The sequence below is a fragment of the Temnothorax curvispinosus genome, unplaced genomic scaffold, assembly GCF_003070985.1.
Source record: "Temnothorax curvispinosus isolate PA1 unplaced genomic scaffold, ASM307098v1 QBEX01003650.1, whole genome shotgun sequence".
NCBI classification, from domain to species: Eukaryota; Metazoa; Arthropoda; class Insecta; order Hymenoptera; family Formicidae; genus Temnothorax; species Temnothorax curvispinosus.
The window spans coordinates 48,571-66,441 of record NW_020213430.1 but is presented as its reverse complement, the minus strand read 5'-3'; the positions used below and the strand labels follow the sequence as shown (position 1 = coordinate 66,441).

Below are 17,871 nucleotides of genomic sequence, written 5' to 3'. Positions count from 1 at the left end.
TTATAACTGTCCGCACGCTGAGGTTTTTCGCTGTTATTTACACTTATTTTGCGAGCAACAAATTAGCAACAAATTCTTACGTTATTGTTATGTGTAATTTTGTTATTATATGTATATTGTCACGCTAACTTAATCTTCTTCTAGCGGAACATCGTTTTTTAAGAAAACTTACAGAGCAACAAATTTTTTTCTTTGGCAACTTTTTAGCAACAAATGAGCAACAAATAAATATATTAATTAGAATCGATTCTGCTCACTTTGTTCCGCTAACTTATAAGACGTCTTGAAGTATATAGGCGTTTATATCAAAACTATCCCATGTATTGTTCCGTATATTGCCGCATAAATCAATATTGATAGTTAATTAAGATCCAACGATTGTCAGCAAGTTAAACATTCGTACTGTCCAAAGGAGATTGCCTCGTTACATGGGGCTGACGTATAAACGAACGATAAGTGTTTAACGTCATGTCCATCAGTGTGGATCGAAAATGACGAACGTTTCTCGCTTCTTCGCTCGAGAATGGGCGCCGCTAACTATTACACGCCTGTTTGACTATCCAGGCTGAAACAGGCTGAAAGGGAAAACAGATTAGCGGAGAAATAGGGTTTGCACGGATGCAGATAATTGAGTGTGAGCTACGGCGATCTGCCGGGAAAATTACTGCTCGTCGAATGAATAGAGGCCCTAATTTCTCATGTACATCTCGGCAACGCGGCGAATCGACCCACACGTGTGGAAAAAAAAGATATCCATCTGAAATTAACTTATCAAAACTGTCATCCGACGACTGTCATAATTCGACGAATCTGCTATCGATTTCTGTTCAAATGGAATTTGATCGGAGAAGAGAATTCGTGTCGCAAACTTTTAATTTCTTTTTAACTAAAGCTTGGTGGCAAAAATTCTTGCCGCAAACTTTTAATTCCGGGATTAAATGTTTTCGAGATTAAACATTTTATACAGCAAATTACATTTTTGTTGACGTAAAATCCGCCCGAAATTAACCGAAAGGTAAAAAAATTTGCTTACTTCTTCAAACTTAATTCAGAAAAGTCCCTTTGTTTGTTAAGTACCTTCGTAATTAAAAGACCTCGCAATTATCTTTGCATAAGCACTCGACCATATTTTTCAAACGCGAATCGCGATTCCGCACGAATTTATTTATTATTAAAAACTTGAATGATGGTGTGAACTCTTTATGTTCTCAAATATCCCATAAATCCGCATACGCGTCGATCGTACCTCCCTAAAATCGGGCGCGGCAATGCAGAAGATGTCACACGCGATCCATTTAATGGAGCGGAATGAGAGGATAGGATCGCACATAACTTCGTTAAGCCGCCGTAATTTCCGCTGGACTACGTTAATATGGAGCGACCGATTTTCAAGATACGGGGCAAATACGAGTCGCATTAGCATAAAACGGTTGCGAAACGTTGTGTTGCTATACACGCACATCTCTGACATTCTCGTCTTCATCGTCGGGAACATGAATTTCCACGTATGCACGCTCGGCATCGATCCACTATCCGCAGAATCCATTATCCGCAAACACGCCGTAGTCCATAATTTACGAGTTATCCCCATGCGATAGATACTAATTCGCGCGATTAACGACCATGATTAATAAAGCGGCACGAATCGCTGTTGTAAATGAATCATCCAATTTCTTCTAAATTTCTTCTTTAAAAGAATCAGTTACATAATAATATTGTGACAAGTTTGGTACACCAAATAAAAAATAATATTAAATATTCAAAAGAAAATAACAATTTTTATTCAAACAAAAAAAATTATTTCCAAGTTCGTCGATCATGTCTTTTATTAAAACGCGATTCCATAAAAATGAAATAAACGTTTCGCACAAGTCATTAACATCACAGTATAAGTAAGAACAGTAGGTTCACTCCGTGTCGGATCCATTGTTCTTCGTGGCAAACGTCCGCCATGATGTTGATTGCCTGATCGTGTTTTATTTGAACCGCTTACTAGAAACCGCTTGATAATTATATAAGAAATGAAAAAAAAAATAAGAAATATATTAATTAAATATTCAAAGCAAAAATATCACAACACACGTACATAAGTAAAAAATGCATGCGCGCTTTATTTGAATAATAAAAACCGCTTGTGATAATTATATAAGAAATGAAAAAAATATAAGAAATATTATATTAATTAAATATTTGAAGCAAAAATGTCCCGACACATTTTATTCATATTTTAAGTAAATAATACACATTTTTTACATTGTAAATAAAAAATACAAAATTTATTTACATTGGAAGTAAAATATAAATTTTTTAAAATGCATTGTATAATATAATTAGTATTAACAATAATACATAACTAATATTAACAATAATTAATTTAAAAGCTTAATATTATAAGAATTAATAAATTTTTACTTGTGTTGTAAAATTGTTTTTTTTTTCTCCCGGAAATCGGAACAAAGTTTCTTTTGATCATATTTTTCCAATGCTAACACTACCACAATCTTTGAATGCACACCAATAACCACCTTTATAACTCATTATGATTTTATTAAAAAAATTTTTTTTTAATAAATACAAATACAATTCAATTAACGCCGATGTATCTAACCCAAATGAACTGTCAGATGATAGCTGCCATGTTATTGATTGCCAAAGTCGCCATATTCATTTACCAACTTTTTAAGGGAGTGAACCTACTGTTCTTACTTATACTGTGTTAACGTCAGACAATACACTCTCTGTTCGTAGATGCCGAAAATAAATCGTTATTACTTTGTTATTTCTCATTTGTCACATTACCAGAGTAATCACGCGACAGAGAATTGACATAGATATCTCGAAGGTTAGATGCAGTTCGATTTGATAATGCGCTCCCGCCGGTTAAGCGAAAATTTGGATGGACTGACAAGGGATTAGTTCCAATCCCCAAAGCTATGTAATACGCGTTTGCACCTTTGTGGGCACGTGATAATTCAACACGTCTCGTGCATACCTTAACGATCTATCCTTACGCAAGTGCCATGACGCTTGCGGTTGCTTACGAGAGAAATGAGCTCCGTAATTGGATCATATTAACCGTTTGATGCCACCTGCACGATTAGCTCACTAGCTAGCTATAGTCCCTTGAGAACCCGCGTGAAGTTAGTCCCCCAACATTTAAAAAAAATTAACTTTCTATAGCTCATTCGATTGCTTATCGTTTGCACATGTAAACGCACATTCCATGCAAATTTTTGTTTGGACACTTCTAGTTCAAACGGTATTAACAAAAAAATTTTAGGGAGGGGGAGGGGACATTTCATATTAGCCCTTTAACTACGAGAAAATTGAATCAAAATAATCTTACAAATCGATAAATTTTCGTTTGCACCTTTACATACAATTCGATTTTTGTACATCCTTAATAATAAAGTTATAAACAAATAAAATGTTTGGCGAGGGGTCAATTAACCGCTCGCTAAACTTCATTTGTTTAACCGCTCGCATTTGTTTATAATTTTATTATTAAGAATATGCAAATGAAAAATCCTCGGAAAAATCACAATGTATGTAAGGTGAAAAGGACAATTATTAAGAATATGCAAATGAAAAATCACGATGTATGTATAGGTGAACACGACAATCCATTTAATAATACTGTTATGAATAGTTTTAACTGTATTCTAGGCTTAGCTACTGTAACTGACCGTTTGCCAAACTTTATTTGTTTATAACTTTATTAAGGATGTGCAACTTCAAGATATATGATGTCTAGAGAATTGGGGTTAAGAAAATTGAGAATAGGTTGGGGCATTAGAGCTGTGAAGTATGAGAATAAGATTAAGAGAGTAGGAGATGATAGGTGGATTAAAAGATGCTGTGTAGACAAGGAAAGAAATGGTTGGAATGATATATATGGAAGAGATAGGGAAAAGTATTACAATAGGAATGGGTGGAGTTTAATGGCTGTGGAAGCATTGAGGAGAGAAGGGAGAGATCTAAGTAAGAAATTGAGTGAAAGAGACAAGGATGTACAAAGGTAAGAAGAAATTGACCACTTTTGCCCCTCTCTACAGGCATGGAAAGTCAAATTTTCCGTGGAGGTGTTGTGAAAAGGGTTTTTCTCTAGGTGTCAAATCTATTTTTATGAATCCAGTTTCATAATTCGAATTTTGAGTGAATCTGCTGAATTTCCAGTGATTTACAATACAGAGTGGATCGGCCGTCATATTGGATCACCATCCTGGATTTCGATCATCGCCATTTTGGATTTTGCTTCTTTGGGATCGGATTTGTCATATACAGTGAACCACCCGCACAACCATTTTCAAGTAGATCCGGTCAATTATCAGTAGTTTGCGGTGCGTAAATGCAGTTTCTTGTCCACCATATTGGATTACCATCCCAAATTTCGATCACACAGCTACTGATTCGTGGTCAACCTACTATTAACTCTAACACAGGTCATTTTAGAGCTGTTTTAATCACGATTTTCTTCGTTTTCTAATAATTTCATTGAAGCCATTCATGGATTTCAGATGTTTTGGTCGCCATTTTGGTACCGCCACATTGAATTCTGCAAAGTTGCACACGGCTTTCGATAGCTCTTACTCATAGCTACCTCTAGGCGCAAGGTAGTTTTTCTGCGATAAAAACAATTATGGGCAGGCCGGTGGCCCGGTTGACAAATTTTGCCCTATATATATATATATATATATGTATGTATTGTGACCTGACAATAATTACGAGAGGCACATTGTTTCGAGAACGCGTTTTGTCCTCGCTCTCTTTTTCCACCCCTCTTATCCTCGAGAAGAATCAAACGATGAATGCATCGGATAATAGAGGCGAAGCGTGCGGTTGCCCTTCGTCCTTGTGTCTCCGCGGGTGAGAAATGCACGCATTCTCGTTTCACAGGGAATTCAGTTGGTGCTATCCTCGCATGCTATACGACATCGTTAAAAGCGTGATCGCGAAGAAATATGGGTGGCCGTGAAAAAGCGCCGAGGGACAGCTTAGTTCGCGTTTATGCCATCCTATGCACCTTCGTGTTACGACGATACGCGAGCCATTGTGTAAGCGGCTACTGAATAAGTTAGCGCCCCGGACAGTTCGTCCACGTCCTGCTAGGTAAATTGAACCACCCTGCCGGGAGTGAGTAGCCTTTAAATTCTGCAGCGCGGGCTGCCTACTTAATATGTGCTTGCGTGTTTGCTTAATCTTCGCTTTTAATATTAAGGGCAGAGGTGCTAGGCATGATTGAGCGTGCAAGGCAGTGTATATAACGTCGTGCAGTGTTATACATGCAACGTTGCATATGCACACTGAGATCTCTTGGTGTTTGGCAACCGTTCAGCGTAAAAATCTCGAAAATCAAGAACTAATTTTGTTGATGCAAGCGAAAATTCTCGGCAACCGATAAAATTGGCGCTTTACTATACGACGGAATATACGAATGTCGTGGTGCGTTCAAAGGTACATATATTTGGTTTCGAAATTCGAAATATTGCAGGTGCGCAGCGCGTATCCGACGAAAATATAGCGCTTGCAGGATGCAGTTTGCGAGTAGAAACATTACTTTATGTAGTCGTAAGATACGAGCACAAACTGAACTCACGAAGTGGAATAAATATAGTCTGTGAGCCGAGAGCGATATAAATGTGCAGTGCTCTTGTGCCGAGATATAAATCCACCTAGTCCCTCCTAGTCCATTTTGATAAATATTCAAAGCGCGCGCGTTCTACAAATTTATTTTATCTAAAAGATAAGAGATGTATGCTACGTTCTCGTCTGTTAAAAAAAATTAGTTTCCACGACCATACGAGAACGCGTCGCATTGAATATATATTTCGTATAAATAATATGGAATATAAAAAAGGATATTTGCACCGGAAATATGGAAGAGGTGTAACGAGGATACTTCTTCCATGCTCGTTATCCTTCCGTTCACCGCGATTCTCGTCGTATATTTTCTTCCTACCTCGCGTTAATACAAATCACACGCCAATTTCCGAGTCGAGTACCGCATACGCGATTATTTTTAATTGCGTTCGATTGAAATGCATTTTTTCGTAAAAGCTATCTTCCACGAATGCGCACGTATGTGCAATCACAACCTCCTTGCGATGATTTCCCGCGAGCGAAAATGTCCAAGAAACATATCCAGGCACTTTTGTAAAAAGCGAGACGGTATTCCCGCGATCGCAATAAATTCAAATAGCTGCCGAGAGACCCTATTCTCCCACGCTCTCGGAAAAGGACGACGACAGTGTACTTGGGTACGCGCGACTATCAAGCCGTGAGTGGCATGGCGCTCTCTCAATTTCCAAAACCGTAACAACCGTCGAATAAATCTCGGCAAACGAGGGCATGTCATCAAGGGGAATACGTAATTTCGCGCAAGACAGAATTTTACATGTGGCGCACTCATCAATCCGTACAGATGACGGCAAGGCGCGGGGCACGTCAGCATAAACAATATGATATATTGTATCAAAGATATTATAAGTATATAATGATATCTTTATCGCGTTTTCTAATAATGGAAGATTAGAAATCGATATTTTTTGTTGGTGGTTATCATAAATCACGTGACTCCGGCAGCCATAATACCAATGGGCAACATTGTTTACATTCTATACGAACAGCTGTGTTATGTGTACGAACATTTCATTTGTATATAACGACATATTTATGTTCTGGCACATAAGAATATTATCTTTTTAATATTTTTCTAGTGTTATTCGTTTTATTTTATACAAGTAAATATATCTTTATCATAGTCTCTTACTAAGCACTCACCCGTGTGTGTGCTCTTTCATTTCCTGTTTATTTCGTAATGATTTCTATTGAATATATTTTTTCAGTACATCTATTGCCTTTTTTTATTTTCTCATATATTACATTATTTCTAAAAAATTATAAATTAATTTTTATTTACAGTATTTATGTACATATATGATTATGTTATTTTTCTATTATAAATACATAAGTACCTATTCCCTCTAAAGAACTAACACAATTCCTTCAAGAATGATTTTCCATTACCTCGTCTAAGGGCGGTATTCATAGTCCGTCTGCAAACGACGCCATTTTTAATAATCTCCAGAATTCATTGCAATACTGACAATGAACTAAGCCGATCGCGCTTCTCTTAGGATACGGGACTCTAATTGCTCTGATTGCTCCAACCAAGAGTCGATTTGGGCACATACTCGTGGAATCACCATCCGACTCAGAGTCGATAGAGAGTCGCGAATGATATTTTTGGCGACATGTCCCTGGTAACTATCTCCGATAGAAAACGATTAAAAACGGTTATATCTGTATCGTTTTTAATCGTATCTTATCGGTTCTATCGTTGCATATTTAGAAGACAGATAAAACATTAATCGAATCAAATCGGTTTCTATCGTTTTAGATCCGAATAAGGAAATAACTATACAAATTTTATAGTTATGAATCGTTTTCTATATGTACAATTATTGCCCGTCTGAATCAATCGTATAGGGGAGACCGGGGCTAGACCGTCTGGATTTTTTCGGTGCCGATTTTTAATAACAAAATAAATAATTTAAGTTAAATATTGTATACCACTGTAAAGAGTGAACCTTTAGCTACAAAATTTATATAGGAAATTTTTGTCTACGTCGCTTTGTTTAACTGGTAGGGTAAACTCGGGTAAGATGGCCATAATTTTTTAAAATGCAATAAACATACATTTATTTTTGTTATATTTTAACAGTGTTTGGTATATTCCTTCACTGAAGCTTAAAGTACGTAAAACTATCGAAATTAAGAAGAAAACACTTAACATAAATTTTATATTATCAAAGTATTACAACGTATGCATTGGCCATCTTATCTGACTTTTAAGGAAAAGATGGCCATAGCAGAAAAGATAACCATAGTATTTTTAAATAAATAGTGAAAAATAGAAATACAAATTATAGGTCGAATTACAATTTACATAGCTTAATTATGTGTGTAACGTTGATTACGGCAGCTTAACTATAATTTATTTAATGTTATAGCAGCTTTTAGCGGACACATGAAAAACTTTGCAGGCAGTCAAAAGTAAAAATATGATATAATATTCACAATATTGTTATTTCGAATAGTGTACGCACATAAACTACTGTAAATATTGATTATCTTTGAGAATGACTACAAAAATGCACTGTTTAGCCATTATTGGAGAAATTACAGCCATGGGCCATCTTTTCCGTATGGCCATCATACCCGAGTTTACCCTATAGAGCAAAAACGACAACGGTGCAAAAATTAAAATCTCAAAAAAGCCGGGGCTAAACCGTCATACTACATTTTCAATACATATACGTATATCTAATCCTGAAAAATGATAGGATACATTTTAATAATTGTTTTTAAAGAAAAAAATATAAAAATTTATTTAAAACTGTTATGCGAAACATTATTAAAGAATAATTGTTTTACCTATTCCATAAAACAATTAAGGCACGTGAATACAGATCCTGACAAGCGCACGACGACAACGACGACGACGACGACGACGACGACGACGACGACGACCACCACCACCACCACCACCACCACCACCACCACCACCACCAACACCACCATCACTACACTGACACTGACATAACGACCAGCAACGACGATCTACCGCGGCTGGGACGATCTACCACGCGCGCGGCATGTCAACTCTTGCGCGGAAATCGCGGATCTCGAAAACAACGGTCCGCCATCTTTTCGGTCGGCCAAAACACCCGTTTTGCGACGATACGTGCCTACCATTTCCCTCCTATACAAACTGACGCACGTGCAAGGGAAGACAAAATCACGCTCGAGGGAAACCTAACCTGAAATCGCCGTGAGCTGAAGTCGTGCGCCCGGCGCGCCACAGTGACGAGACAGACGGATTAGTCCCGGGTGCTTACAGACGGATTAGTCCCAAACACAAGTTTCAGGTTTGATCGCCCACGAAATATTAGACATCAACGAAAATGAAAAAACTACACTGGATTCGTGTTCAGCATGCATTACTCTTTATAATCACGTACCTCGAGATTTGGAGAACAAATATTATTGCAGATATTATAAAATTTCCACGCGCAGAAAATTTCACTTTCACCTTCCGAAAACACGTTTGCTCTCGTAAAAATCATAACACGGCAGGTAGCAAATCGGTTCGTTTTCTATCGTATATCAATGATATAAATTAAATCCGCATCAACCAAATCGGCGATTAGTTCGCGACAATGCCGCTAGGCCGCGCATAATGGAAAGCGCTTCTCGTATTTAAAATACATCCAGTCATAATATATAAGCAGAATCCCTGCAAGGTGAAAAGCAGAGAAATCCAGTATCGTAACTGGAGGGACCTCTTCCTATAAGGACCTCCTAGCGGTAGCCGCCCCGGACACCGAACACCGAGCCCAGCGGCCTTCGATTCCTGGCGCTAGTTGCCCCGTTTCCGGCGTTCTTCAAAACGATAAAAACCGATTGAAAGAAATGAATCGATATGAATCTAGTTCCTTAATTCACGGTTTGTAACGATTGAAATGGATTGACTAAACCATTTTTTGACCGATTCAAACCATTCATTAATCATATTAAAAACGATAGAAACTGATGTGCAGTTGATAAGACATTTACGATAGGATCCCAGGTATTTTGTAACGTAAGTTTCTGATGGAGTATCGTAAATAAACAATTCACTAACCGCATTAAAAACGATAGAAACTAATGTGCAGCTGATAAGACTTTTACAATAGGATCCCAAGTATATTGTAACGTGAATTTCTGATAGAGTATCGTAAATAAACAATTCACTAACCATATTAAAAACGATAAGAAATTTTTTATCCTTTTCTATCGTTGGCGGTTATCAAGAATCTTATCCACCCTCATATCATACCACGACAATAACGACACACGAACCCCAAATTGTAAATACAAAGCGATTTGGATTTATACATGTAACTGTAATATATACCTCTTAAATTGTATAAAATATCTCCACTTTTTTGCACGATCAGAGCTAGTTCGAAAACTTGTTTGGTAGGATACTTGGATCGCATTTGAATTATGTAAAAAAAAAACCATGATGAGGATCAATGATAAAATTCAGAAGAACACAAATAAAGATTCCGTACTCCGTCGTTTGGCAATACAATATAAAAATATTTTTTATACAATATAAAATATATTTATATTGTAAAAGAAAAGATTTGTGTGTGTGTGTGTGTGTGTGTAAAATTGCTCGAGATTCGTGGGAAGCGCGATAAACATAGCATGTCCTACATGCGAGTTCGCACTCGCGAACAATTCCCGTTGGGGCACTAGCTATATAATCATAGGTTGGTCAAGATTTGGACATAGTTTCGCCGGCGATACACATCTTTTCCAGGAACTTGGTTTTGTACATCGTACAAAACAACCGCGGAGGGGAGGGGGGATATTTACGTTGGTGAGCCTTGGAGCCGCACATCGGCTAGGCTTCAGGTGGACTGACCACCACCACTGACCATCGCCGCAACTCGCTGGTGAATATTTCACGAGAGTCGTGAAAGTAACGGACCGCACAGGACTCCGAAGCGTGCACGGCTTTGAGCTTCATCGAACCGTGCATCAGTGAAAAATTATGCACCGCAAAGCCCGAGCGTATGACGAGCAGTAAGATCCGATATCGGCGACGGATCACTTCAGTATGAATGAATAGCACCATCATGCAGGGTAAGTTATGCCCATACATGGATGATAGGAGTCGTGTGCATAATTACATCCCGAAACGATCACCGCGGATATTTTGCTGTTTGTCTTTTCGATAACTTCAGTAAGTATTTTATTTTAGCGCAGTCTTTTGAGAATATTAAGAAGTATACACGTAATCGCGCGGTATATAAATAATATCCATATAAATATATAATATCCTGCGATTTATTTCTTAATCAAACTGAGAGAAAGAGAGAGAATGTATGTTTTTAAGCTTTGATTTAAAGAAGAAACAGTTATTTGGTGTTTTTTGCGCACGAATAAATTGTAGAAATCGTCAGGAACTTAATATGATGAGTATTATCATTCATTCAATAGCACGTTAGTGATTCTGTGTTATAAAAGATGCAATCACTGCAATCCATTGGGAACTTCTATCGTACCATTGTATCTATCGAAGTAAATACAACAGAGAAGATACGACGAAGCGATATAAAATTTAGCCATAAAACTGTGATTGGAGAGAGATATAGGATATCAACCAAACCCGTTCTTGGCTATACGAACATATCCGTCTAGTGCCAAGTTTCTATCTTTTTTCCATTATACCCACGCAAGTAATTCCTACTGCTTACATTTTTTCTTACAACCGGACGCAACCGAAAGTCTAGATCAATATAAACGTCTTATACCTCGTATACGATTATTTCCGCGTTGTTAACACAATTTATACTTCGTCGCTGTATTGTCTTACCTTCACACATTGCCACACGGATTGTATGAAAACATGTTTGTATGAATACAAATCGGCATAATTGTTACGGAATGTAGGAATCGAGTTTGATTATTCCTATAATTTCATCGCGTAATTCCACGTTAACTGATTTTCGGGCATGTCTCGGAAATGTCAACAAATTTGTTTATATATAGGCAATAAAATGCTTGTGTTATGTACGTTACCAGCTCGATGTAAAATTCACTTATCACGAACAGTTAAAAATATATGAGCCAAATGCTCAATGCTGACGCAACAAATCGATTGGAAAGAAGTGCTTTTTACTGATGATTGAGCCCAATGGCGCTATAATCAATTCATTTACGTAACCGCGTTAACAATTTCTGTGGGATGCCCGTGAATAATCAATACTTTGCGAGACTATCTTTAATAAAGAAGGGGTTAAAAATACTAGTACGAACTATGCTATATCGGCTACCGCGCGTTGCTGTAATCTTGCAACAACGAACAAAACGATGTTCGGAATTCTCGGCTTCGGCATAGTTCGAATTAACAATAAATTTAGGTAATAGATGCTAGAGTTCACACATGATTGTGTTTAATCATTTCTCGATGTGAGATTCGACAAATTCTGTTATGTTAAATGTTCAAAGGTATTTAATAAAAGGAATAAAGTATAAGAATTAATAACTTTTGGAATATGTCTTAAATAGATACATTATCGATGAGAAGCTTTTCTCCCTTTGAGATTTTTGCTTTAAGGACTCACGGGTCAGGTTTTTTAGGTCAAATCTTTAATCGTAGATTAGAAATGCAAAATTATGCAAGTGCCAATGAAATAATCTCACATAAATTGAAGGAAATCTTCGTGTACAAGAGAGAAATCTCGGCGAGCTGCAAGATGATGAAAATAAATGATGGCGCTATGCAGCCAAGTGCGATAAGGCTCATTTGCATATTACAATAAACGCGCAAATAAAAATTGTGATAAATGCGACGGTGTAAAAATGCTTTTTTGCCTCTTGCATAATTTCGCGCTCGCCAAAGTTTGAGTGATCCCCGAGATAATCGATGCCATCGATGGTGCCCTGATAGGTCAAGAGGGGACGTACCTGCTTGAAGCCTCGATACATGACTCGGATCTCCTGGCGGGAGAACTTGGTCTGTCGCAGAAGCTCCTCTATAGGCACCGGCCTGGTGGTCTGTTGCCTCGCCCTCGTGCTCTCGAATTCAAAGAACGCCTCTTCCGGTCCCGGCGAGTCCGGCGGCGTTGCCATGACCTTTGATCCTGCCGCCGCCTAAATTGTCGAAAGTCCACGACAGGGCTGCCCCTACCCCCAGTTTCCAGCTTCTTTCTATTCTTTTTATATCCGGTGATCCGCGAGGTCACACTATCATCGGCACGTTCCCCGTCATCGTGCGTTTCATCGTGCGTTTCCTCTATCGATCCTCTCTGCCGCGCGTCTCGCTCGACTTTTTCCCCTCGAGATCTCGCGTCTACCGGAGGAGAAGGAGAAGAAAGCGCGAAACTCTCTTTCGAGCGGCGAACTGCAAAATATTTTCCACGTGATACTCTCGCGACTTGGTGGCGAACAAACCGCGCGAAACGCGTGCGAAATGCGTTCGCGCATTGGTAGTAACGAACGGGGTGTAATGCAAAGCGCGATTATTTTTAACGTTCTAATTACACACGGCGCGCTTATCGATTATATCAATGTTCCCTCCGATCGGGTAATTAGTTCCGTCTTCGCAACTGAACGGACATTACGGTGTGCCTGTATCTCAAGATAACGGTGAAATCAAGTTGTTTCGCATATGTGGAATCCTGAGGTTTCTCCGCGACCGAGCGAGTTTGTCGTAATTAATTGTCGCTTTCCGGCAATTCCGCTGGTGGCATTTGTATTTATATCCGTGTAGCGTTACAGATTTTTCAGGATTTGGCATAGGTCCCGCGAAATGAAAAAAAGATAGCGCAAACAAACAAAAACGGACTGAGCGAGGATGGGAGACGGGGCAAGTCTGATATATGTGGCTTGAGAGTGCTTTAAAGTTCACGATTCTAAGGATAAAGCCGTTCCCGTTTGATAGTTGCGTGCATATACGCTATTAATCACTATTAGGAAGAACACGGACGTAAGCTGAAGCTGCGTCTTAGATCTAGATTTCGGGGTCACTCCGCGAGGATCGTAAAAATAGCCGGGTAAGACGAGTGAATATTATAGAATTCGCGAAAGGTTACCGTGCCAAAACTTCGAGATCGATTCTGGGCGCGGTCGTTCAAAATTTATTGATAAAAACCACGAGAAACCATCGTGAGGGATGCAAGAGCGTATATAGAAACCCTAATGCACGCGGAGTCTATCATGCAGACTTCCCTATTAGTTAGGGAGCTGGGTGCCAAAATTTCTATATGATTTGTTCATGTGGCAGACATTATTAATAGCGATAATTGTATCATAGGAAACATTAAGGACCGTGTCTGCCACCATGGTAGCGCTGCGTTGTTAATTGACAGCGCTTCGAATTTGTAAAAAAAAAGGGGTACTATATGATTTGTTCATGTCTGCCTCTGAGGCTGATGTTCAGAATCCTTCTGAAAACGAAGTAAATCGAAGAGGCAGACATCCAGGGCTCTGACTTTTGTAGTAATCAATTTTTCAAGCTTTTTTTATGATTTAAAAAAGTGTATATGAAGTGCACACTTGGCAGACCTGAATTGTTCGATTAAAGACAATGTGAAGGACCACAGAAAAATGGTCTGCCAGCATGTTGCCTCTGCGTTGTCAATTGACAGCGCTTTAAAAGTGTAAAAAAAAGGTATGCTATATCATGTGCTCATGTCTGCCTCTTGGACTGATGTTTAGATTTCTTATAAAAACGAAGAAAATCGATGAGGCAGACATCCAGGCCTCTGATATTCCAAAGGCAGACTATTTGAATATTTTTGCTTTTTTTGCGAAATTTATTTGCTTTTTCATTACCTGTTAGGTTGAGTTAATAAAAATTACTGAAAAAATAATAATAGTAAAACTATTAATAATAACAATAATCAGCCGTAATACCCGCTTTCCCTTGATTCCATGCATGAATTTCAAAAAATTGTACAGCTAAAAATCAGTAAGCAAAATGTCTGCCAAATTTTTTTCGTATTCAGGGAGTTATAATAAATCGAATGGACGTAACTAGAACCATGAACAAATGACTTAGTAGAGCTTTTTTTTTACATTTTTACAACTACGTCCCGTGATAATACAGAGCCCTGGATGTCTGCCTCATGGATTTTCTTCGTTTTCAGGATGATTTTGACTATCAGCTCCAGAGGCAGACATGAATAAATGATTTAGTACCCTTTTTTTACAAATTTGAAGCGCTGTAACGCAAAAACGCAGCGACGTAGGATCTTAATTGACTGGACCAAATCGATTCGTACTGATCTGAACTTTAATCCCTATGGATATGAAACATGAACAAATCATATACCGATTTGGCACCCAGCTCCCTATATTTTTTCTGGGCATGAAAGGAGGCCAGCAGCGGAAAAGGAAACTTTCATGCCGGAATCCAATCAATATTTGATTATTAAATTATTTAATTTAACATTTAATTATTAAGTTAGATTAGAACTTAGCAATTGTTTACTTCGACACGACACGTCTTTTTCAGTTATAACCCAGACAGCACCATGTCCAAAATCGGGATATAAGACATTTTAACATTATATCATAAAACGCCTTAAAGATGTCTTAAAGATGTCTTTAAGATGTTTTATATCCCGATTTTGGACATGCGTGCTGAGAAATTAATATATCGTTTTATAAAATATATATCTTTAATTTACTTTTATTTAATCTTATACTTTCTGGCATTATCTATACAAAAAGTATATAGCGTGCAGGGCAACACGTCTTTGCAATTGCGAATAATGCGAAGCAATGCGGTTAGTACTTGATTTTAATAAGAGTAAAAGGGAGTCCAACGGTAAGAGTCTTCGCGCAAAGGATAATAAATGTCACTAACAAAACCACTTCGAAGTTTGCGGTGCGACAACTTTCCTTGCAACGCACTGCCTTTATCAGCGCTGACAAACGCTGGATTCGCGGAAAATGTTAAAGATTAATGTCAAAATATTTATATCGCGATTGTCGCGTATATATAACAACGTGATACGGGGTCAACAGGCATACCGTAAGGTGTATAAATAAAGCTTCACCGTGTCGGGCCTATGTTTAATGATGCAGGAAGTATTACAATGGACAATTATCTAAATTAGCATTTCAGAAAAATGTAAAAAATTTCAAAGTAGGTATAAAGTGTTACACCTAAAGCAACGTCTTTAGCACTTAGAAGCACTTACAGTCTTTTGTTCCTTGTGTCGCGCTATTATTTCAACTATTTCGCGCATTGTATCATCCGTGTAATTTTATTTTTCTCTTCTAATTAATTAACCAATTCTCGCAGATGTATATTATCATTTTATTAATAATTTATCAATAAACAAATAAATTTATATCAACGCAGATCCGTTTCATATATTTCTATATTTAAATAACAATCGCTCACTTAAAATGAAATTATGCAAATTAATATTTCAAAAATTACGAAATATTCCTTATTGAGAGACTGAAATGTGTACGAGAGAAACGCAAATAATTGACGTTGCCAATTTTCCAGCCAATAACGGGTTTATCATTGATTATAAAAGTTTATATACGAAATTTTCTGGTAGGTATATGGACTATAAAACTTCAATATTGTGTTTAATTTTCGGAGTAAATTTTTTTTATTAATTTTTTAAATCATATTTTGAGCTTGGTTCGAGTCTTTAATTTATGATTTTTTATAATTGCACGATTGACTAATCGCCCGTACCTAAATCGCGAGTTTTCCCATTAGAGGAATTTTTTCCAAAACTCTCTTAGATTTTCAACATTCTTTTAGATCTGCATTTCGAAGTCGAGCGCATCAATTTATATTATCATAAATGCAATAGCGAGCCACGTGCAGACAGAGAAGACCTCCCTTAAGAAATCTGTATCCTCTATTCACCCTCAGAACCAAACATTGCAATTTAGATATCGTGCTAATGAACGCGAAGCTGCTGTGAGTATTCGCTACGAAACATAATGGGGAGAGGGAGGGGCATGTTATCCGAGAAATTTCTCATTTGATGTTGATTGTAGCACTTGAAGTATGGTTTAACTACCGAATTCTTTTCTCATGTACTACCATTCTCTTCTCACAGAGTTGACACCGGATTTAAACTACCTAAACTCATATGCCTTACAACTTTTTTCAAGAGGGGGGGGGCAGAATGTAAATATTTTTCGGTGTACCATTTTTGTTCAGGTTGTGAGAAGGACTGAGAATTCAGAAATAAGATACTTCGTTTAATATAAATAAAATAATGAAAAATAATTATTCAGAAAAAAGGCAAATTTTAAATTTTCTTAACTTCCAGGGGGTCGATTATATATCTTGAAATGAGGTGAAATTTACAACAGTGAGGAAATTTATTAGAGTATCTATGATTTTATTTGTCGAAATCTAGTAAATCTGTTCACTTTTTTTGTAATTTTCAAGATACGCATTCGACCCCAGAAGACAAAATACTATCGATTAGTTCGCTCATTCTAAAAAAAGAAAGGAGTTCCTATGCATATGGGATTTTTCGATTCGTAAAAAGCTCTGCCAAATGTATTTTCATATAATATTTTCTAAAGAAATATTTATGCAGATTATTACAAAAAGCTATCTAAAATCAATTAAAAAGTTAAAAAAATTAAAATCCAGGGAGGCGCATATGCCCCTTCTTGCTTCTTCCTCATGGGCGCCCATGCCTAAATTGACTCCGCTCCTATCGAAACGTACGAAATGTCCGCCAATAAACCACGCTAATAAATAAAAAAAAAGATCGCATATTCGAGATTCGTCACCTGTTAACGAAGGAGGCGGCGATACGGGGTACGGGGCTGCGATCGGCGATAATTAACGGACTGCGGCGAGAGGGTGCTGCAGGTGTGACTTCTTGGTCGTAGGACGCGATTTATGTGGAGCGCAGGCAGGAAAAAGAAGTGGATGGAGTACACGCGCGCCTATCCTATCGCGGATCTCCCGCTTAATCCGCGCGAGAGGATCGCGTCGACGGTCGACGACGGCGGCAGCGGTGGCGGTGGCGGCGGCGACGGCGGCGGCGGTAGCGGTGGCGATCCCGGGAGCGAGAGGCAGCGGCTCGCACGCGGCTGCATCAGCGGCGGCGGCGGCGACGGTGGCGGCGGTCGACTCGAGCAGGTGGATCACTCGGCGACGCGGTTGACGACCCTCCCACCGTCGTGCGGGGAGACAACGCGGCGACGAGACACGAGGAGGACGTCAACTCGCCGATCTCCGTAACATGATCTCGTCACGCTTCGTATCGTCGCGCCGGTCCTCAACATCGGCGCGGACCAATCATTATCCGA

At 38.4% G+C, this 17,871-nt stretch overlaps 1 protein-coding gene across 2 annotated transcripts in view; it reads right to left on the bottom strand.

Moving 5' to 3' along the window:
- The window catches only part of LOC112452715 (Kv channel-interacting protein 1), a 118,877-nt gene extending 101,272 nt beyond the window's left edge, over positions 1–17,605 (bottom strand). For both annotated transcript variants that reach the window (XM_025013058.1, XM_025013057.1), the window contains exons 1-2: positions 17,347–17,605; positions 12,526–12,961 (exon numbers count right to left, since the gene is read on the bottom strand). In XM_025013058.1, the coding sequence (XP_024868826.1) occupies positions 12,526–12,690 (165 nt within the window). In that variant the 5' untranslated portion in view covers positions 12,691–12,961; positions 17,347–17,605. The remainder of the gene's footprint in view (positions 1–12,525; positions 12,962–17,346) is intronic.
- Positions 17,606–17,871: the final 266 nt, after the last annotated feature.